The sequence below is a fragment of the Vanessa atalanta genome, chromosome 11, assembly GCF_905147765.1.
Source record: "Vanessa atalanta chromosome 11, ilVanAtal1.2, whole genome shotgun sequence".
Classification (NCBI taxonomy): domain Eukaryota; kingdom Metazoa; phylum Arthropoda; class Insecta; order Lepidoptera; family Nymphalidae; genus Vanessa; species Vanessa atalanta.
Window position 1 is genome coordinate 6,835,619 of NC_061881.1, and position 24,682 is coordinate 6,860,300.

General features: G+C 32.3%; 1 protein-coding gene across 5 annotated transcripts in view; it reads left to right on the plus strand.

Moving 5' to 3' along the window:
* Window positions 1-24,682, plus strand: part of LOC125067468 (protein held out wings) — a 62,463-nt gene that overhangs the window by 30,128 nt on the left and 7,653 nt on the right. For 3 of the 5 annotated variants that reach the window (XR_007119729.1, XM_047676103.1, XM_047676107.1), the window contains exons 2-6: window positions 3,220-3,353; window positions 21,846-21,962; window positions 22,400-22,540; window positions 23,093-23,213; window positions 24,072-24,416. Coding sequence is in view for 4 of the 5 variants with exons in the window: in XM_047676103.1 (XP_047532059.1) it covers window positions 3,220-3,353; window positions 21,846-21,962; window positions 22,400-22,540; window positions 23,093-23,213; window positions 24,072-24,416 (858 nt within the window). In the remaining variant the exon portion in view is untranslated. The remainder of the gene's footprint in view (window positions 1-3,219; window positions 3,354-21,845; window positions 21,963-22,399; window positions 22,541-23,092; window positions 23,214-24,071; window positions 24,417-24,682) is intronic. The other 2 variants (XM_047676106.1, XM_047676105.1) reach the window with 2 other exon arrangements.

A 24,682-nucleotide genomic window follows, 5' to 3' on the forward strand; every position in this document is an offset into this window, starting at 1 on the left:
TCACCATTGGCCTACAAGGTTAGAATTACTAAGCAGAGTGAACGCCGCTGCGGTTATTGTAATACAAGTAATCAGAAAATTAAACTATGCTGATTGTGGTTTTAAACTCGTTTGTGGATAAAGAAACAATATAATTCTAAACCGCTATCTGTTTTGTTAGCATTCGTTATGATCGCTTTGAAAATGCAGATCTATTCTTGTTATTTAATCGTGAATTATACTTCTGTATTTATAAATATCAACCTCATATATGTATGTATGAACTCGTGTACAAATTATAACGACTCTTACTGTTAATTCTACCGCTAGATTGTAAATCAGGCACCGGTGAACTTAATTGATTTTCTCAGGGTCTCGTGAAGATCGTTGATTCAGCAAACATAGAAAACGGGCTTCATAAATAATAATAATAATATATTGTAAGCAAAAATGACGTAAGTCAACAATCTTTATCTAGTTCACTTGTTTGAATACATTAATCATAGTATGTACACGTGAAATGACGGACAGACAGGCTCAAGATCACCTGCGTCAATAAAGCCTCTATTATACCTTTTGTTTTTGTTTTGAAGTTCCATTTGTTAAACAAAGGCGGTCGTATTGTTTAGTCTTGTACGAGCGTTTCGACACTAGTCAACGTCGCGTCCGCTATGACAAGTTTTCACGGTTTTTTTTTTTAAAACGACACGCTCTTTACGACCTTGTTAATTCAGACGGATTTGTAATTTTAAGGATTGCTCAATCTAAAATGTTACGAATTCAAATATTTCGTCCATTAATAAAGACATTCTGCGTAAAATAGACCTTTTTTCGAATAAAATATTTAATGTATACCTATTTTTAAATTATTTATTTAATTATTCAAATATATTCGAATATAATTTTAGCATCTACTTTAAACACTAAACTATATTTTTCTTAGAATATCTTCAAACTATAAATGAGTTGCATATTTTAAGTAACGAAAATAAACACGAGAGGAAATGAATTATTAATACTATAACGTGAATATTTATTATAAATAGATATATAGAGGAGGGCAGGCAAATGAGCCACTATCGCCACCATTAACATAAGTGCCGTAAGAAAAAAATTAACTATTCCTTACAACGCCAATGCACTACCAACCTTAAAAACAATTGTATGTGCCTTGTGTCTATAGTTAGGACGGCTCACATCAAAATATTCAATACATAAAAATACTACTGAGTATTGCTGTTTGGTGGTAGATTATCTGATGAGTTGATGGTACCTACCCAGATGGGCTTGCATTAAACCTCACCACTACTCAAAAATATATCAGATGTTGCAATTAAATAACTATTATAATCCACCGTTGATCACGGAGTCCTGCAGTGGTTTAATGGCTTGTTTATTCACTTACCGACCTTATATGGCGTGAAAGCTCCGCTACATTGTCGCCAGTCCACGTTGGCCTTAATATGGACGTACGGACGCGTCCTATGGCCTTTGATCGTCTATGATATTAAAAAAAAAAACTCGATTAACATCTAAACCCGTTAGATACATGCTGTGACATAAGTTTCGAAATTATCGAGATCGTTTTGAAAAATATTTTTTAATAAATAAAATCATGTCTGTTCTTTCGTGTATGAAATACTTTAAATTATTTTAATTCTTGAATTATTATTATTCCGTATTGTGACAGTATTGCCAGATTACAGTTACTTAAAAGAGGTTATTATTTTTCTATATTTATTGTGTATTTTCATTGAAGTTTCATGTAAGAGCTAAGATTTAGATGATTTTTGTAAAGATTATGAAGTCAGTCATAAAGTAATTTTGCAGTTATGTTTTTTACTTGTATGTTAATTTGTTTGCAATACAGATACATATTTTTAAGAACGAAAACAAAAATCATGTAGGCATTTTTTTGTTATATACATAATGTAGCATGTCCAATGATCAACTAATCAGTCTCTCTGACATAAATGTAATTAGGATTCCATATGAGTTTTTAGTTTATGTATACATTAACTAACTATACATTTAAGTCCTCACTCGTGAATATACATAAGGACCCGACATACTTTTTATGCGTGTGATGTTGCAAAAACATATGGTCGTACAATTGTACTCCGGATATCACACAATGAATCATCACATTTATCTGGATTAGGACGATATAATTAAACTATTCTATTCTTATACGAAAATGGGAAATCGAAACGATTAAATATTAATTTCACAATGCTCAATTATAGAACTAAAATTTTGGTATACGATTGTATATCATTATGTTGCTTTAAATGCCAAAAAACCCTGCATTCGGAAACCTGCGAGTAGCTACAATTTATTTATTGACTTAAAAATAAATAATATTTAATTCACGAATTGACACATGAAAACTTATTATATAAACGTGTTTATTGTTATAGGTACTTCTGTATTTCTCTTATGTGTGTGTACAATAATATAATACGAACAGACAACTAGTTCAAGAAGCTGTTCATATAAGAATGTAGTTGTAAATAAAATGAGTTAAAACAGATAAATAAAATACATTTAATGTTTACTCATATTAGTTTTTATTTACAATAAACATGAACTTATGACGTCAAAGTCGAAGGTGGCGGCTTCGCTTTGTAATTATCGAGGCAATGTTAGACCCATCAATAATGATACATCAATTGAATGATGTCATAGCCATTTATTATATGACTCTGAGGACATAAAATTGAATATCCATTTAAAAAGTAATTAGCAATCAATTGTAACGTCAAACTATCTCGTGCATGATGTCCTGACCGATTCAACTATTCTTAGCGAGAATCTACGTTGGACAAAATATGACGTAAAAGTGCATATTACCTCAATGTATAATTTTCTGGGACCATTAAACGATACGATAGGAAAAAACAGCCGCAATATCAACTTCTTTCAATTTCCCCAATGCTTCTTTGCTTCTTCCAATCGCAGCTGCAATGCTACAAGGAATTGTATCGTGGTCCGACCAGGGCCTGTAAATCTAGTCAATCCAGACCTACGGACTCACAAGCCAACCAATAGACGGCAAGGAATTTTGGTTGTTTTCCAAATCTGTAATAATGTTCGCGTATTTATAAATTTACGATGTCATTAACTTTTATCTTTCTTAGTAAACGTTTGGGCAGGCTTCCTATATTTTCATTAATATGACATATTCAAATTTACGGCAGCTAGTATTTTATACTCACGATATATTAATTTTCTTTACAGAAATAGCAAAAGTACGAGCAAGCTTATTCCAAATAAATGGAGTCAAGAAGGAACCACTTGTTCTCCCAGAACCAGAGGGCATGGTCACCACACTGACAGAAAAAGTATATGTACCAGTAAAAGAACATCCAGATGTAAGTACTTTATGAATACTTTTACACTTGTTAAAGATTGGATAATTAAATAATTATAAATGCATATTACAATGAAAACTAAATGCCGAGAAACAATAATAATTCTTAAACTTATGAAAGAAACAAACATTACAACCATTTGTACCGTTAAAATGAATAAGCAAATTAGTTGTTAACATAAATAGAACAACGCGGAAGGTTTTAAATAATATAATATAATACGTAATGGAGTTTAATGAATGAAACGCAACCAAGCCTAGACACAATAATAAAACAGTTTCAACATAAATGATGTATGCAGTAGATTTCATTTACGACAAAAACGAATAAAACTCTTGTCAACTCTAGCATGTCACACCCAGTCCATTTAAAGCCATCTGACAATTGTCAGATACATATTCCAGCTGTTATTTTAAAAGGGTCTGGTTCATTACGACATAGATTGAAATAAGTATCGCAGGTTGTAAGTTTTATTGCATCGGGGTACAAAATGAACGAGTGTTAGTCATATAAATAGAAAGACAAGGTTGGCAGCTTGCTACATTTGGTGACTTGTGTCAGGGCGATCTCGTGTTTCGACGGGCCTGCGTACTCGGGGCCCGCAATCTGAATGAAACTATCCATTCATTGGAACAAACGCTTACAGACTCATTTACAAATGATTCGTCTTATATAATTCATATATAGATCGTAAAGTTCAATGAACTGAATGATTCATGTATATTCCAACTGTATAAAAAAAGTTGGCTGATATTGAGTAGTTTTTCTTGATATTAATACGGATGATGGTATTTTCTTATTCTTGGATTCATTGTACGAACCCTGTTGTAATGGAACCAATCAAGTTATATTCGCATTACTAAAGAATACCGCAACCTGTTTTTCAAACATATTATCTGCTTTTAAACGCAGCGTGACCTGTTTTTCTTAATAATTGACATTAATAATAAGCAATTACGAATTATTTTTCTATGGGTAACCAGCTTGTAGGCATATTCTATATTACTAATGCTAAGATTATTTATATATTGATAAATTATTCGAGCATTTGGTCGAGATATTTACTTATATATAAACGATCTTGTTAGCGATCGATTGTTGGCGCCATCCGACTCCTAGTCTGTTTCCTAATAAGGCCATGTAGATTTGAGCCTTTGTGATTTAATATTTCTAAGAGATAATAAAGATTCGCTGTCATGCAAGTAAGAGTCGAAAGGGATATTTAATATTCTACGATAAATTAGTCATGATATGTGAAAATGAATGCATATTAATTATATAGATATATATTTCACTTGGTGGTAGGTCTTTGTGAAAGCCCGTCTGGGTAGGTACCACCCACTCATCAGATATTTTACCGTCCAACAACAGTACTCAGTATTATTGTGTTCCGGTTTGAAGGGTGACTGAGCCAATGTAACTACAGGCACAAGGGATATAACATCTTAGTTCTAATGGTTGGTAGCGCATTCGCGATTTAAGGAATGGTTAAAATTTCTTAAACCGTTGTCTATGGTTGTGGTGATCACTTACCGTCTGGTGGCTAATAAGCTCGTCCGCCAATGAATGACAATAACAAAAAATAGGTGAATTATCAATTGGAATCTTTCGATAAAATTTAATTTGAAAAAATGTAAAAATCTTTATTCTATATATTTAATATTTTGCTTATAATATCATTTATTATCAATTACTGTGACCATCAATAAGTATGATAATTGTGTGGGTGATGTTTTCATACATCTTAAGATAAATTGTTCGCTAGAGAATATCGATTGACGTTTAAAATGTATATACATTTAGGTATATGTTTTGTTATTAATGGTAAACCTAACGATGTTGTCATTATTTTATCTTTCATACAACAAGAATCTAAAGGTCGATAAGTATATGATCTAATGTATAAATGTTTATACTGACCCTAGTTAACTGGATAGAAAATGATCTGAATCAAGGCGTGTCTAGATCATTTAAATTTCATCACATGCATTAATATTTTGTATTTACAATTTGTCTCAAGCCGATGAAGAAATGAAGTGAAAAGCGTTCTCACTGATCTGACAAGTTAAAAATCAGCTTACCAGCGTGGTAGAATAATCAGCAATAAAGGATAATTTTGCCTTGTAATATCAGCGCTCTGTTTATACTATATGTATATTATACTCACTTATCTTTGCTCTGTTATAAATAGCTTCAATTTTGAAGTCTCGTTATTGGCCATGACTAATACACTAAAATATATTTCTGTGACATTAGCATAATTTTAAAACTCTGTTTACGTTTTGTCGAATTTACTAATTGTAGCTTTAAATATTGTTTTTCAATAGAGTACGTTAAATAGATTAACAGTGCACACTTTTCTTTTAAAGTTTGATTTAATCGTCAGTTTTAGTTCTGTATAATTGTAATACCATGATGAACTCGTTTATAGCGTTCGTTCACATGTAGGCCACCCTAAATTTGTATTAATGACTTGTTTGTGCTCGTGGCACCGTCCGCGTGTTCTATGCTCTTCCGCTCAATACATCTTGTTTATGGCGGCATAGTGTTGAAATTGTACCGAAAACAAATTTAGCGCAACCATTAGCTTTGCATCTAGGTCCGAAATGTTTTATCTCGCTCCTAATTCGTTTTCATTCAATTAGAAAGCGTGGATAGCTTTTAATATAATTTATTTATAATTATCATTTACCAAAGAAGCGGTCGTAAATTAATTAATATTCTATTTTATTACGGAAATATTTTTGGTATAAAAAATTTGAAACAATGTCGTATTAATGCCAGTTTTGACTAGTTCATAATAAATTTATTTTTATTTGAATACCAATGAGCAAGCGCGTGCGTCGTTCATTCACTATTAAAGAATAAATAACGCATAAGTTCAATACAGAAGCAATCCATCATCATGACGGTAAAATGGCGCTATTCGGACAGACGGCTACGTATACATGTTCCTTAATAGAAATAAGCAACTACGCCAGTTGTGGAACACAATTCCGCATCGTAGTGAATTACATTATACTAGGTATAAATTTCATGCGCATAGGAAACAGGCTCAATCATATCAACTTGATTAGACATTGCAGCTACTGAACTCGTCTCACAGGTTTCTCTTGTTAGTGCTCGCTTCGATGTGACTCTGATAACTAATGTTGTCGCATTTTCTCAGTTCTCTTACATATTTCAGTCTTTAGGTTCCTTGTTTTGTTTTGTATGTTCGTATGAGAAAAGGTTATTCAAGCAGATCGACGATCGAGACCTATAGGATGATATTTATATTGTCTTTTTTTTATAACTGTATTTCTGAGCGTTGTGAATGAATGAACTTTTATTATTTTTCAATATTGGTTGACATGACCTTAATGAATTAAATGAAGTGATATATGGTAATGTGAATATAACCAGCCTTCATTTGATATTTAGATACGAATAGTATTATGAAATCGTGATCGAAAGTTTACAAACGCTAGATATAATAAAATGGTACCCAACTGTATGGCATCGGCATCGATCAATGTACCGTTCGTGTCCTTATAGGGCGGCTTTATTAAATCCCACCATACTGGTAAGGTCCGTTACGAACTTTTTGTTCGGTATCTTAAGTTTCTCATTGATGTATCTCAAAGCTAGTTACAAAAAATGTTAAGTTCATTTATATCAAAATGTAATAAAATAAAGTCAAAATGGTGGTACTTGCTTATTTAAAATAAGCCATTTTGACACTTCAAAGCAGATTGCAGCAATTTTTTAATTACGCAACAATAATGTCAGCTCTTTGCATACAAAAGTTATGAGAAAAAAAGTTAACCAATATGTTTCCCGTAATTATTATAAATTAAAAAATGAACGTTAGTCAAGTAACGTAAATATATATTATACATTATTGTATATTTTAATTAAAATATAAATTAAAAAAAAAACCAAGAAGAGCGGAAGAAATAATATATCACAAATATATACCACACACATAAAAAATAAACAGTTTTTTTTTCATACCGTATATAAGAAGCAAAGATGTAGACATGTAAAACCAGTTTCGGAAACCAGATAATTGTACATATTAAATAAGGCTATTGAGACAATGTGTAACGGGAGCTTTCATCTTGATTGCGATATCATTAACGAAATAAAACCAATATACGTATGATGCTAGGCGAGTGGCTTGTGAGTTAGGTTCAATCCTTGATGTAAGTATATACTAAGCTTGGTGATTAACTTATATAGGTTATATGAGAAGTTTGAAAATTTTTCATATTATTTTAAGACAAAACATCCTCTTTTCAGCAAAAGTAAATATTTAGATAATTAAACATCTAAATAAATAATATACGAGTTGAAATGTTACGTAATAAAAAGAAGATTTTTACACAAATCATAACAGCTTTTGTTGCTTATAATCCAAGCAAATGTGGACTATTTTACGAAAGAAATTAAATCTTTGCCGAATGGCACGCTAGAACCGTTTGTTTTTAGTTTGAACATTTATTTTTTCTTTTAGAGTTTCTTGGGGTGTCTACAATGTGTTTGTTTTGAAAATAAAATTCATGTTAATAATATATACATTTGGTTCAGAATATATGTTTTGAATGAATTGTGGGCCTAATTTTAGATGTTGAAAAAGAGTAACTACTGAGTTTCTTGCCGGTTCTTCTCGGTAGAATCTACATTCCGAACCGGTGGTAGCTATATAGGTTTGTTAAATGACGATTCAAAAGTGCTAGTAAAAGTCTACTTGAATAAAGTATATTTTGATTTGATTTGATAACTGATATTTTTTTTAGATTTGATAAATGTTGCGGCTTTGAACCGACTTTAAGAGAAAGGATTTTGGTAGTTTAATTATTGTTATTTATGAGTAAGAGAATAGAGATAGTTCATGTGTTTACGCACACACTTGCACTCACTATATTATCTCCTGCATAGTTGGTTGGTCTCTTTTGAGATCGGTCAAGAACACATCATGATATCAGCACTTAAAAATACTCTTGGTACGATTTGGTTCGAATACTTTTATTCATTAAAAAAATTAACATGGAGAAAAAACTATGACTCCATCTAATTGAAAATCTACTATAAATTCCAGCAAATGAACAGCTATTACTGAAATCTTATTGACATAAGCTATTAGTCATTTTTTTTGTTTCAACTTTTAATTTAAATATAATAATTTACCATATTTTTGTATTTATTTATATTCTTGTAAACGGTCTTGTCCCTTTTCAAAACGGGACGTATGGTCACTACGTGTATACTACAACGTGTGCTTTATCATTCACATCGTTTCGAAGATAAAACAGTTTAGGCTGGGAAGGAAACCTAGAAACAAGCAATAATAATTTACGGTTAACATATGTAAATAAACATTTCAAATAGCCTAGCCAGTTCCTCTTTGCAATCCGGTAAGCTGTAAACGTAGACTGATTATTAATCTGTTTTTAAAACCGTGAATACATTTCTGTTGCTGAGCGTCTTGTCATGTATCCGGAACTTTTAGATACGTTTGTGAAGAAATTATTTTCTTAATAAGTATATACAAATTTGTTTAATATCTAGTAATACTTCATCGTGTTTCTTTTACACAAAGGTTTGACAATATACAGTGCCAAAGCACGTCAAGCCGTTGGTTCTTGCTTGAACTCTTTCCGGTCATTTCGGATTGTTCCATCGAATTATGAGAGTAAGAGAATAGAGATAGTTCACGTGTTTACGCACACACTTGCACTCACTATAATATCTCCTGCATCGTTGGTTGATCTCTTTTGAGATCGGTCAAGAACACATCATGATATCAGCACTTAAAAATACTCTTGGTACGATTTGGTTCGAATACTTTTATTCATTAAATTCTTGATATGTTAAGGGACTATTTACTTAATTTTGTTTTATGCGGTTTTATTACGTATATTTAAAACCCGAATTGAATTTAACATGATCGAGTTTTCATTGTGTAATTAATAATTATGCGTCCAGATAAAATTGATTTGGAGTCGATATGACATTTGTTCTAGTATATAATGCCTTGGATGAAACTTACCGGCATATGTAGGAATTTACAAACAAATACTTTTTCATATCACAGTATTTGTCACGTATGAACGATATTTTTTTTTATAGATGATGAATATTTCGTGTCCAAAAAATCAGACAAATTCGATCAAATGATTTGATATTAATACACGTAGTTAACGAATATTTCGAAACTTTCGTAGGTGTAGCCTCTTGTTTATCATGTTAGCCTTTCCTTTAAAAACACGTAAGGAACTTTCTCCTGGTGTTATCTCAGTGTATTAATCCATTAAATGGTGCAATAAACCCACGTGCGTAGGAGACGCTAATTTCCGTTTCATTTATCATAAGTTTCATGATCTGCTAGACGAAATGGCAAATGTTGAATATGACTCACGGGCTATTTTCATGAAATTTGACCAGATTCCCAGATTTAAATACGCGTTTTATTACATCTTTCGCTTACGAAAACATTTTAAATTGTTTAAATGTCACGGAATTAAGTATGTTTCTTATATTTGTTGCGTGTCATATTTTTAATAATACGCATTCAGCTAGAACAGCTGTTCAGCTCTCGCTTACTCTTCTATATCTGTTAGCTGAAAAAATAATTCGAAAGTCAAGGTAGAACAAAATCGTGAGACTAATAATTATAATTAAAAATACGCACCAAAACTATTCATATTTCGCGATTGAGTTTTAATATAATACGGGTTTCGTTACTTATAAATACTAGGCAATTATAATTGTGCTGTGAACCGAGATGGCCCAGTGGTTAGAACGCGTGCATCTTAACCGATGATTTCGGGTTCAAACCCAGCCAGGCACCACTGAATTTTCATGTGCTTAATTTGTGTTTATAATTCATCTCGTGGTCGGCGGTGAAGGAAAACATCGTGAGGAAACCTGCATTTGTCTAATTTCAACGAAATTCTGCCACATGTGTATTCCGCCAACCCGCATTGGAGCAGCGTGGTGGAATATGCTCCAAACCTTTTCCTCAAAGAGGAGGCCTTTAGCCTTTAGGAAAATTTACAGGCTGATTAGCAGCTAAAATAATTGTGCTATTAACTTTGAAAAATAAATATAACTAAGATCATATATTACGATCACAACGTTTCTTTATAAGCTAATATAAAATTTTATCTGATGGCAACATAATGAGACAGATTAAAAAAGTTTAAGGGACATTAACTCTTGTATGTTTATAATTGTAAAAGAAATCAAGGAAGCTTTGACAGGAAAGACTTATAAATAACTAGTCGGGAACCGTCGCTGTGGATAGCTGTGTTTTGAAGTATATTTTCCTTTACACGTTATAAACTAGCGATAGTTTGACTTTTAAATATTTTAAAACAATCCGTTGGATTGCAGGTAATTTTGATTCACAAGGCGTACATTAAAATATATTTAGTAATTTCTTATTTTAAGACATTTATAACTCGCTTAAATATCTCAAAATCCATGGTGGATTTTGATAGCCGAATATACCTGTTTATAACCTAGTCATAATTTTTATAAAATTATACTCTCTGCGGGCACTAAGTACAACAATATTAATTTGACAAAACTAGCACACGCTGGACAAACAGGACGGATAAATATTACTCGTGCAGAACCAAATATATATGACGCCTGGCAACCCTTACAATATGTACTAGTATCATTCGCATATGTGCAGATATTTCATGTTATTGAGAAAGGATTACCAATCATCAAAACACGAGTTTATTCGTTTTACCTTAACATAAATAAAACATTTTATTTGTATTATACATAACAATGCAAAACATACGTTTCATTTAAGAATATTTGTAAATGTAGATATCTCGTTACCCTAAGCATATATTTGTACAGGATTTAATAAATAATTGTCCGCTCCGACGTCGATAAGCAGTTGTATTACTTATTTGAGTTAGATACTCGTACATACTTTGTTTATCACCTGTGCATTCGTCCCGATGACAAATACACACAACCCTGCGATTAGATTGCACTGGACAGGTCCTGTACCATAACGTTAACACATTATTAACGAACAAGATAAAATTATAATTCGGCTAAGTATTATAGTTATTTTTTTTAATATGATTCTCATTTTACTTAAAGCATTTTATTTTCAACCGGCTAATAATGTCAAATATTTGAACTAAACATTATGTCTCAAGTCAAATCCTTAAGGCACTGTATGAAATGCGAGTTCAAAGTTCATACGAAATCAAAAACGATCGAGAAAGGAGTCTTCCCACACTCGTAAATAATATCAAAGCAAGCCTACATTTTGTCAACAAAATATGTTCACAGATTTGCGTTCAGTTAAATGTCAGCTTGCTATAATTTAGTTTAATATTCATATTACTATTTAGGTTATTACTCTGTGTATTTCGAAGTGCATTAAGCTGTCGTTCTTTATTATAGCTATTACGACTAATAAGAGTTTTTGTCAGGATTGCAACTTCATTATAAGCAATAATCGGATTGTAAACGGTACTCTTTTTTATAGTATTCCAATCAGTGTGTTATTTTTTTTTATTAAAAAAAAAGTCATGTCAGCTTAATAGGCAATCGACGTATATGATACGAGTTTAATTTTTCTTTGCCATTGTTTGTTTATTATTATAAGTAGTCTGTTAATATCCCACTAGTGGGCAATTTCCTAATCACCTCTGAAGGACAACGTTTGGTTCCTCACGATATTTATCTACGCCACAAAGCACGAAATTATTCAAGAACACAAATAGGTACATGAAAATTTTAGTGTCAGTGGTGGTGGTGTGGTTTGAACTTGCGAGTTTGAACTTTGGTTTGACGTTTACGTATTATATCCTATAGCGCTTCGGCTCTTTGTGAGAAGTAGTTAATGTAAAATGCATTTATTTTTGTACATAATATACTTAATATTCAGGTACATTTTATTTTCATTAAGCCCTTAAATAAAAAATTAATGGCCGCGTCAAATGGTGGTAAGAATTTTACCAGCATTTCCTCGTTGAATCGCAATTCCGATCCTTTGAGCAAAAATGAACCAGCCCTACTATCAGCGGAGGCAATAAGACAAAATCCATATTTATTTAAAGTTTTTCGTGTTTTTTCTTAAAGATAATCGAATTGGCAAAAGATATTGAGTTATTGGTTATTTTAAATAAAACTTCCGCAAAATAAAAATAGTATTAAGTATCATAAATATTATTTATTTTTTAAATATTTTCTTCTTGTCTCTATTTAAGTATTTTACTTTAAACGATTTTCGATTAAGTACATCTTATAAAGATAAGACAGTAGTCACTAGATAAAAAAATAAATCATACTTAAACGAAAACCTCGACTCGACAAACTCGAAGTTCATTTCATTATTTTATTTTCGAAATTCAAATTCCAAACTCGACAACGTGACGGATCCGTTAAGCATATTAGATTTCGTTATGACGTCATAGGTATAAAACGGAGTAAAACAGTTCTAATTACAATATAAAAACCACGAAAAGAAATGTCGTTTTCCTTTTTCAACTTGTGTTTATGATCCTTGACTTATTTTTCATATTCCAATTTGTTTGGATGAAGATCATTTATGTAGTTGAAATATCTAGGAAACAGATTAATAGGTACATCATATTATCTAGATTCTGTACCGTTCTTGCACGGGTCAACGGTGAGAGGTCAAACGTACGCCCGTGTGCACCCGACCGATGCATCTTAGCCGTGTATCGCTTAACGCTTTTATGTCGCTTGTATTTTAATAATTTAAATAGCAATTGGTAATTTATAATCTGTACTCATGAATAAATTATCTGTAAATAAAAATTATTAAAAAAGTATTTTTTAAAGAAACACGGCCTTAAGAATAATTGATTATTCTGTTTTTCGTTAAATTCTCTGAACGTCATTCGTTTAAACGAAAAAGTTGAATTCAATTACGTTTAATTTAATATATGAAATTCTAACGCTTAACAGTAAAATCCTCTCTATATTGCTACTCTCCTGTTGCAATGATAAGTGAACCATTGAGATAAAATGTTTATGTGCTAGATTAGTCTTAGGATCCAGTTCACATTGACTATGTAAAAAGTTAGTTAAGGAAGGTAATCGCAATTTTCTCGCCTGCCTTCCAAATGTACTCGTAAAAGCGGTAGTGTAATATTTTGATTAGCTCGTCTGTCTCCTAAATAAAAAGGTGTCTTGTACTCAGCTATGTTTTGTATATTAAACAATGACTATAACATGTGATCGCTTAAACTAATTGTTTACGCATTCAATAATGATATATAATTAAATATCTTATACAGACAGTTAACTGATTTCACTGTGCTTGGGTTAAACCAAATCAATCTCCGTTTAACGACTTTAACACTTACATGACATTACGTACGCATACGTAATAAACATATTAGCTCATGCCATCTGGTAATAATCTTTAGATAAGTCCATATGTCGTAAGAGGCCAATAAAAACGCAGTTTCGAGAAATTAAAAGTCTATTTATTTCAATACTTACGGCATTTTAACCTCCATTAATAAGTCGAATGGCCGAAGATATAAAATTGTGTTTTTAATCTTAATTTGCCGCCAATTGCCACGTAGATGACTTTATCGTCTAGCTTAAGTCGGATTTAAATGTTACTTGGTTGCGTCATGGCTAAGGAAGAACATTTATATAGTCTTAGTTATTTTACCTCTACTACACATAGAACTTAAATGATGTCCTTCTGAGTGATTTTGACCAATCAAGAATCAGTCATATAATGCACAAATATGCGCGCTAACGTATTTACATTCTGTGTTCCCTTACTCTTGTAATCTCTTGGGACAGCAAATCCGACCGGACAGAGATCAGGCACAGGACAGGCTGTTGTACGGGGCACAGAAGTATATTAAACAAAATTGACCTACATGTCGTCGTAACGCCAATACTCAAACGCATTTACAAATTTATACGCGTCACTTATATCTAGTCAGATATTAGAGCGAGTATATATATACTAGTCTAAATTATTTTGATTTTAAATAGCTATAATTAAATTCTTAATGCTGTGCTAATTATTTATTTATGTATAATTAACTTCAAGAGTTGCGATGTCCCCATTTTTTTTTTGTAATAAAATATCGGATCGACTCGCGGACTGTTGTATCTCAGAAACTTGAACAGTACACAGTTTGAACTCATTTAAAAAAAAAAAAAAAAAAAAAACAATCTTTTTTATCTGTTTTAATTAAAGACCTTTCAACATGAGTAAAAAAAAATATTAAAAATTGTATTTTGAATTTGCTCTGAATTTAAATTAATATTCTATTTGTAATACATATTTCATTTGACATCTTATTTTTCGTTTAATCCTGGCAAAGAAGACCAGTAATTAGGTTAGCGATTTCAGAAACCGGACATCACTCGTACCGTTTAGTTCCAACGCCAAATGTTTGTTCGTGTGAATGAACAGTATTGGTGCCAAAGAAACAATCAAAGACGCAAGTCCGTCAGTAATTTTTTTACACCAACTTCAATGTAGTTTATTTTCAGCCAGTTTGTTTATTTAACTACAGCGTTTCGAAATAAATGACAACAAGCGATTGACGTAGTTCGTGACTGGAGGCTTAGTCTGTCAACACTAAAAAATAAAATCGTAAAGTGATTATGTTAAACATTATTTAAAAACTTTGATTCGACAATGATAACAAAATGGTATTAGTTATTAAAACGTTGTAAACTTTTATTAATGATTATTTTAGCGATCATTCTCCTATTACGTAATAGAAGAATAAATGAGATATACAATATATTATTTAAGCGTTAGCTATTAATTTGAAACAAATTAAATACATGAAGTATTTTTTTAATAAAACAAAATCTCCTACCTAATTAATTAAGGTATTATCAGTTCCGCGACACAGATTACGCGAAAACCTATTATAACCGTATTAAAAATATTATCACACGGTATTCAAATAGTTATCCGTTTATATAATCTTCTAAGCGAAGGTAGTTTATGCTTCAATATTAAAAATGTCATTCGATTTACCATTAAACAATACGAGCAATAATATTGTCAATTAAAGGTATATAAATACGACCTATGTGTTTGTGAATCTGCATCTGTGTGTGTGATAACAAGTTATTAATTCGAAAAGGTTATATAATTAGTTGCAACCTGAAGTAGTCAAACCGCAATGTCTCTATATATTATATACCAGTCAACTAGTAGTAACCACAACCTCTCTAACTTCCAAAGAAATATAATTTTAAAACCATTAATAATTTGTGACCGATTCCGGGACGTTGTTTATCCATTATTTAAAAATAATTTATCTGAATAAACATTTCAACCAACGTGATTGCAATTGAACGATAAAAATTATATTTTCTTGTGTTAATATAAAACGTAATGTATGTGCATATTACGAATAAATAAATAAATTAAAAAGAAACATTTACAGACACACCTAGCTTGAACAATTACGCATATTATCAATAACATTATTTACGCATAAATATAAATGTCGTAAAATGATAATTGCTGCAGACAATTCTATACTTAAGATCAGATAATGATAGAAGCCATAAAAGACGACGACGATAAAACACTACTTTCCTAGTAAAACATACGGGAAAAAGATATATCTATATTAAGTTTATTATAGACTCGATTTATTATTACGATAGTAATTTGTATTTATAATTTATACCGTGATCGGGGGTGAAAGGTGAAGGGCAGGAGGGTGAAATTTCGCGAGGAAACCCGATTGTCGGATGAAATTCTGCTGCATATATCAACTGCCAGCGTTGAACCGCGTATTGGAAAATGATCGAAAATTTCTTAACAAAAGAGTACGTTTAAAAATTTCTTAAGACAATTTCCTTCAGACATGTTTTCAGAATTATGCTTCTGCAATTAGTTAAAACATCTTCCGCTGTTAAATGTTCCACATCAAGCGATAAAGAACACAAAAGACATTGTTTCCATTATATCATTATCTCAAAATGTTATCCGACTCGCATAATTTACGTAGATTCACATATGACAGCAGTCTTTAATAAATTATAGCTTATGATCTCTTGGTCCATGTATTCTTAGCTTAAAATTAAATACCACTATCGCCTGCGGCAACTCTCGGTAACGCACGTCGTGACCAATCCATACATTCCTCAACAGTAAAATAATAGAAAATACGTATTACGCCAAAATGTGCTTTATAATCGGAGGAATAAATGTCCAAATCGATCGTCATTTACAGTAATCGTCTTGACAGATAGTAGGACAATTTACCTAGGAATTAACCCATCAATCAAAAGCAATATTGATTCGTAATACACCTGCATTCATCCGGTACTCGTAATGGCTGGCAATCAGTAGCGGTCAATAGTTCATATACGCTTCGTCAAACAAAAGATGTTTGATTTAGACAAGAACACGGTCAACTGGCGTTGAAACGCTATTTACAAAAGAAAACATTAAGTGGTTTAATAACACGCCACGAGGAATATCAATACGAACTAACCAGTTGGAAATAATTTGTTTAAACGATTTAATAATATGTCAGAATGAGTACAATATACTTTTGACATTTTTAATTTTTTTTTTGTAAATATAATTTCCGTTATTTAATTTGCGTATTTTATGAATAGTATGTAGCTAACTTCTACGAGTAATTTCGTTCGAAGAACATAACTCGTGAGCGCGTTGTAATTTTAGTATAGACTGAACCATCTTATCTTTATGTTATTTCAGTCATAAAATAAATCAAAATAATATTGAAATGAGAAAAAATATTTCTAGATTGATTCGTCGATTTAAAAAAAACCCGTAACCAAGTTATATTGTGACGTAAAAGCCTTTGTGCGAGCCCGTCTGGGTAGGTACGTCCTACTCACCACAGACAAACAAACAGCAGTACTCAGTATTATTGTGGTCCTGTTTGAAGGATGAGTGAGCCAATGTAACTACAGCCACAAGGGACATAGCGTCTAAGGTTGGTAGTGCGTTGGTGATGTAAGGAATGGTATATATTTGTTACAGTGCCATTGTCTATGGGGGTGGTGATCACTTGCCGTCAAGTGGCCCATTTGCTCGTCCGCATAACTATATCATAAATATAAATCTTTATTTAACATTCAGAACAACATATTTTACATTTAAAATCAAAAACACACTAAAACATATGTGGTAAATTATTTTAAAGCGTCCAGTCAAACTGCGGTAGGTTGTGTTATAACACGTACTAAATCATATCATAAATTTTAAGATGTTTTCTTTTCAAAACGTTTTCGTATATCCATGATTATAACTTTGCAGAAGATCCAATCTCAGAAATCAAAACAATCTGAGTGAGTGCATCGCATATGTTTTATGAAGTTAAGAATAGCTGAAAAAACAAAAGCGCTTTGAGTCGCTTCTTTAAATAACAACATTGTTGTTGATACAATGAACCATAATATAAAATTATTATAGGCTGATTGTTAGTAAGACTTCAACATCATAATGAAGGAAATTAAAATTATATTTCAGCAAAGCTATTCTTAAATACCTTTCATTTGAGATTATAACGATTTAATAGCAATGGTCATGAGTTTTTATTTATAAATTTCTTAATGAAACGATAAAACTATTTAAAATGTTGTTCGGTTCCGTTCTAAACGTTACTTATGGGTGTCTGAATAAGAAGTAAGTACGAATGACTACAGTGGGAACATCAAATTAAAAAAGTTAAAATGACGTCAATGTAGAATAGAAGTAATCTTTAGAATAAAACAAAATAACACGGGAATAATGCCAACAGATTTATTAATATATATAAAAATTTTCGATTTTTTAATCTGTCGCTATGACTGTCAAAATGGAATTCAATACCAATACATTAAGTATAAACATCAAATAGAGTAATTTCAACAGGAACTAATAAATCTTTATACATTTTAATTTCAACAAACGCTTATTCTCTTTGCTTGTTAAATCGAATATTGGATAATATATTTATATATAATTTTATTGCCTCGTTGGCTTACTGGCTAGATAATAAGGCCTGAATTCTTTGACTAAACCGGGGCCTATAAAATGCTTTTTCGATTTTTCCATCGAGAAATTCAGAGTAACAGTACGAAATTTGGTTGCGTTGAGCCCTCGGAAAGCCCGTAATAAGCCAACTGGTACCGCGCACAAACATCGTCCGATCATGTCGGAAAGTGAGGTAATAGAGAGTGCACTTATATATTGCATATGCTTTTGAACATTTCAATATTGATTGAGCCGTGATGGCCCAGTGGTTAGAACGCGTGCATCTTAACCGATGATTGCGGGTTCAAATCCAGGCAAGTACCAATGAATTTTCATGTGCTGAATTTGTGTTTATAATTCATCTTGTGCTCGGCGGTGAAAGAAAACATCGCGAGGAAACCTGCATGTGTCCAATTTCAACGATATTCTGCCACATGTGTATCCACCAACCCGTATTGGAGCAGCGTGGTGCAATATGCTCCAAACATTCTCCTCAAAAGGGGAAGAGGCCAGCAGTGGGAAATGTAAAGGATGTTAATGTAATGTAAAAATATTGCTTGACCCTGTGACCAAAATCGCTAAGTAGGACATCATCATTAGATGATATATCAAACGCTGCATAAAAAGTAACCATATTTTGAATCAACCTTCGGTTTGATTTACAACTTGCTTGCATAGAGATTTAATCTATAATTAGTGTAAAAAAACTGTTGCCTCGGAATTGCATATTTCTATTGAATACTATTATGCTGGTGTAACACTTTTGTGTCAATTTACCTAATATATCCGGTAACTAATAACATAATACTATACCGTCGGTGACGTTAATTTACAGCAAAAAAAGTATACTGATTTGTATTCATGTTTTATTTCAACTTTTATGTACTAACCATTGAATTGTAATCAGATTTTGTGTTTTTTTTTATAGATGTTAAGGTCTAATACCACTGAAAATGTAAATGAAACAGTTTAACTAAAATTTGTTTTCACTCTATGGCAAAAGTGTTACCACTGTGATTATATTCATTTCGTAATCGATATACTTTTAAAGACAACACGTCGTTTCAACATTTTTTATTTTCAATCTTTTGATCGAATTTTACTTGATTATCTTTATAAACTAAATTTCACTGTATAGGTACCAAGTAATGTTAGTAATGGCTGGCAGAAAATGCTGTTATAGCGTCAAGTCCGCCCTCTTTACATGTTTTATCTGTGCAATAAAGAATAATAAAAAAAAAAAATGTTTTTAAACGCTCAGTACTTATTTGGAAACGGTTAGCAATACCAAATGTGTGTTTAGAGTGCAATCCAGCATATGGTACATAGAACGGAATGCAATTGATGTTTATCGATTAGATGCGCCGACGGCGAGGGCGTTCCCAGTGTTGCTATTATTAACGTTCGTGTAACTTATACTATATAAGTACAAATCAAATTATTTCATTTTTAAAATGACTATTTTATCGATTGCTATTGAATTTCCTATATCGAGTTACCTATTGACTGGATCTTCGAGAGCGTTTCGATTTAAATAATACTCAATATAAATATTCAACTATAATGTAATAAAATTTTGAAGCATAATATAATAGTGTATTTTTAAAGTAATGCGTATTATACTGACACAATATGATGTAATACTGAAATATATCTAATCATTATTGGTTGTTTGGGTAAACCATATAATTTTATCTATTTTGCATCCGACATCATTAAAATACTTAAAACTTTATTTTAAGTCAAAAGACTTCCGTTGGCCGAATAAACACGATCAAATCTGAGGCACGCTTTTACCGACTTCGTCTGAAAATATATCGTCGGCTTATAAATTTTTGGGAAGTGTTTCCGCGACGCGCTAACGCATCTAAACACGGTTCAGAAATACGAAACAGGAATATCTCGCAGCGATATACAACCAACTGCATCACTGTAATTCAGATTGAGTTATGATCAACTAGGAAGCATTTAGAATGCCTAACCTACATTCTGTTGCGACCAGTGTGTTAATTAGGACCGAACACTCCGCTTTGACCGTGACGACCCCTTTACTGGGCCTGAATTTATGAACCCGATATAACTATCTTCTCGTCAAGACTTGTTCACTTATGTGAATAAGTCAACATTGTTAATAAATGGAATCGAACGAATAAAAATTCAACGTATTCAGTTGGAAGAATATATGCAAATTCATACGGTACGCTTCGAACGGATTAGTCATGGTGTTTGTACGAACATGTATAAGGCTAAGCTAATGTAACGTGAAACGATATACGTTGTACCTTTTCGAAAATACAGTAATCACTTTTGTCATGAAAATATTAACGACTGGTGAGAAAACGAATGTGGGCGCGCGGCCAACTAGTGCGACGCTATTTCAACATGGCTTCGCGTCCGGCTGAGCTTTGTTCGCACTTGGAGAAAAATAAGTCATTATTATTATTGATGACTGACCGATGTTTCAAAGTTAAAAGAAAACATTTCTTTTTTATCTGAATATATTTGAATCAAGTCAGCCGTTCGGAAGTTAATATTTTAACAATCTTAACTCAAAACTGTTACAATAAAACCAGGTATAAAATTGTGGGTAGACTATAAACTTTTTTGAGAAAACGTAGTTTTACCGTTCGTTTTGTTGAACAAAAAAAATAATGTAGAAAACCATTGTCTAATAGTCACAGTTGTATAAATTAATATAAAAAAGCCTTTACGTTCATTTAAAACAATCATTTCTAATTTTGATCATGTTCTGTGCTAGTCATAATCAAAATCGTTGGACCGTCAATAATCACGACCGTTTTCTCAGACCTATTGTTTTCCCACTTCCGCGTCTCATATTTCTTTCTCTTACACCAAAGAACCAGAAATTATTTCAATCGTAAGCTCACATTCACAATTAAATGAAATCATAACCTGCTGTTGACATCGAATTAGTTGTTTTCAATATTGTTATTTAAAATATTTAAACCACTTTGAAGCAACAATTAATAAACTGTCATAGAAAACAATTTAAGATGACAGACGCGACAAATTTTCCGTCTTAATTTTATCCACCATTTAATACTAAATATTTTAGCTGTGTCCGAAATACTTGATTTTTGTAATAAGTGTACGTAAAAATTATCTATGATATCGTGAGTTGTTTGGCGATTTGCCAATTGATCCATTTCTTACTTTGTATATGAGGCAGAGATATTCGTTCACGATTCATATACATTGAACTGACCAAAGCTTTTTGATGCCTAGGAAATGAGTTTGATTCAAATGTTCTATGCTTCTGCACGAGTAAGTAATATGTGCTCGTGGCAAACACAATTTATGTATAATGGTAGTAATTAACCCAGTAGTTGCGCATTAAACACGAACTGAGATTAGCACGTGGAAGCATTTTGTAATAAAGATTTTGTTTTTGCTCGCCGAATATTATTTATTATCTTCTCTTTATAATGATTATTATTATTTGTTACAAAACTGTTTAATATATAGTACTATTATTTTATTTACAGTTCAACTTCGTGGGAAGGATTCTCGGACCAAGAGGTATGACTGCAAAACAGTTAGAACAGGAAACTGGATGTAAAATTATGGTCAGGGGCAAAGGCTCAATGCGGGATAAGAAGAAGGTAAATTTATTTTACTAACAATGTTATTTTTTTTTAATATCTTGACAAAAAAATAAGACAAATGTTATTTGTGTTTCATGCAGCGCCATTTGGAATATGCTACAGGTTTATATTACACAATACTTTATCTATGTAAGACGATTCGTCAGAATCATGCGTCAACCGCTTCTATGAAAAGCTGTACAGAAAACCTTAAAAGGATTCATTTTATTTGTATTTCCATGAAATATTCCTTTGAATTAATTAATGATTTATTTAAGTAATTTTATCATCTGCTAAACTTAGCGTAATTTACATTTACGAATGTTTTCTAGTCACTAGACATTCTTGGCACTGATGTACCTTTTTCTGGCCCAACAATTTCGTTCATATAAATTGGGATAAACCGTCTTTTAAGTATTACGTATTCAATGATTTATCATTTGGGCATATTCCAGGAGGATGCGAACAGGGGTAAGCCGAATTGGGAGCATCTCGCTGACGATTTGCACGTACTGCTCACAGTCGAAGACACAGAGAACAGAGCAAAGATAAAGTTGGCCAGAGCTGTTGATGAGGTTAAACGCCTGTTGGTTCCTGTAAGTAACATTTTTATTTTAAATAATATATTTTTTTACTCAACATTAACATTACGTCACCGTTTCATCTTAAATTCCTGTCGTTTATTATTTAAATAATTAATTATTGAATGTTTGTTGTATTACAAACGGTATTTTTAGTCTTATATATCGATGATGAAATATTCTTATAGTAGCATGTATACATGTTTAAATTCGTCGCTAAATACTTTATGTTTAAACATCACTACGTATGTATAAACTATAATTATTATTGGTCAAATTCGTATCAATCATAAACCAAATGTCCATCGAAACTGCAGTACCTACTCGTTGCCTGTAGTCGATATTTGTCAAGTTTCATACAATTCTAATGCTTGGCTAACCGTGTAACCTGAGACGTGACGTATGTTGTGTTTAAAATTACTCTGAACTAGATACCCTTTCAAATCTCATTGGAAGCTAATAATAATACTTTGACCATTAAAATATATTTTAAATAAACTGTTTCTTTCTTCGAAAACAGTGTTAAAAATGTGAGATGATTTTTTAATAGAAGGGTTTATTTTACAGCAAGCGGACGGTGAAGACGAACTGAAGAAACGTCAGTTAATGGAATTGGCCATTATAAATGGCACGTACCGTGACTCAAGCACGAAAGCCGTCGTGCCTGTCAACGGTCAGTGCTTAATAAGTATGGCCGCCTTTATGTTTTGTCACTAATATATAATATAAGATCTAACCTATAGTCAATAATTTGGTTATTTATTTCTATTACTTATTAAGTTCTAAGATTTACTATTATTTATCTTCTTGTGTTTGATTTTTATGAGATTGGCATAAATGTGTCCAATTTAATTTGTGTGGTTTTTTGATCTAACTAGAGACCTTCCGTTTTCACGCCGAACAATTATTGACTCCCACAAAAGGATCTAAGTTACCTTATTGTCATTAATCCTGTTATGAATCATAAACAAGGATAATATTTGTCTTGTTCGTACTAGGAAATCAAATTCGCGTATTCTGGGACAAAAGTGACTATGCTTGACCCACTTCACTGACTGATGGCCGATCTGACCTGAAATGCTTCGTGGTCAGCATTATCTTGCTATCGATTTATAAAATACTAATAAATGGGATAAAGGAATTGTTACTTCGTAAATGTTCTTTTTTTTGAATTCATATGTGGTTTTTTAGCTTTTGTATATTTATGCTATATATACATATAACTGTAATTGAAAATTATTTCTGGTTTGTCGACCGACATGAGTCATCCACCATCATTAAGATGACTAACTTAATTGATTTGTGGCATGTCACGGTTGTTAACTCTTAACATGGGTGATTTCATTGCGACCAGTACGATAATACTTTGACAAATTTATTTCAAAGTGCAAAAATGAACATAATAACTATAACAAAATTTGAATATCAATGATTGCTGTTATTAAACCACTTCTATTTTCATGGTCCAGCTGTAAAAACGTTTTATATAATAAATTTTTAAATAAGATTTAACATAATATTTACTGAAAATTATTGATAACAAAAGGTGAATCCACAGCCGATGAAGAATGGCGACGTGTAGCCGCAGAAACCCAGCGGTTATTGGCGCCAACTGGCGGAGTAGGTGGCGTGGGCAGTGTTGCTCTCCGCACATCAGCGCCTTTGGGAGCTCCATTGATACTGTCTCCACGCATACCGACAGCACCTGGTGGGCAAGCTGGGTTGCTTAATGGTACAGGCGCTGGTGCTGCCGCTGGTCTTCTGTCTCCCGGGGAACCGTCTCACCAGTTGATCTACGCGTCACCATATGCTGACTACGCTAACTACGCAGCCCTGACAGCGGCTGCCAATCCGCTGCTGACAGCGGAGTACGCCGCCGCCGACCATACGGGTGGGTTATTCGCCCGTTGATCTCTTATTTACATAGCATTTGATAACATCTTCAACATTTCGATGATTTATCTCGATTCGGAAAATCATGTTGTGAGTACGTGATTTTAAAAAACGGATTAATTATTTTAAATGTTAGTGTTATCAAATGTCGATTAAACAAACTAACGCTAAAGGTACCGGGTATCTGACTACAAACGTCTAGTAGACTCAGTGTAGTCATCATCGATTTAGGTAGGTGAATACGATGTTAGTTGACATGAGATT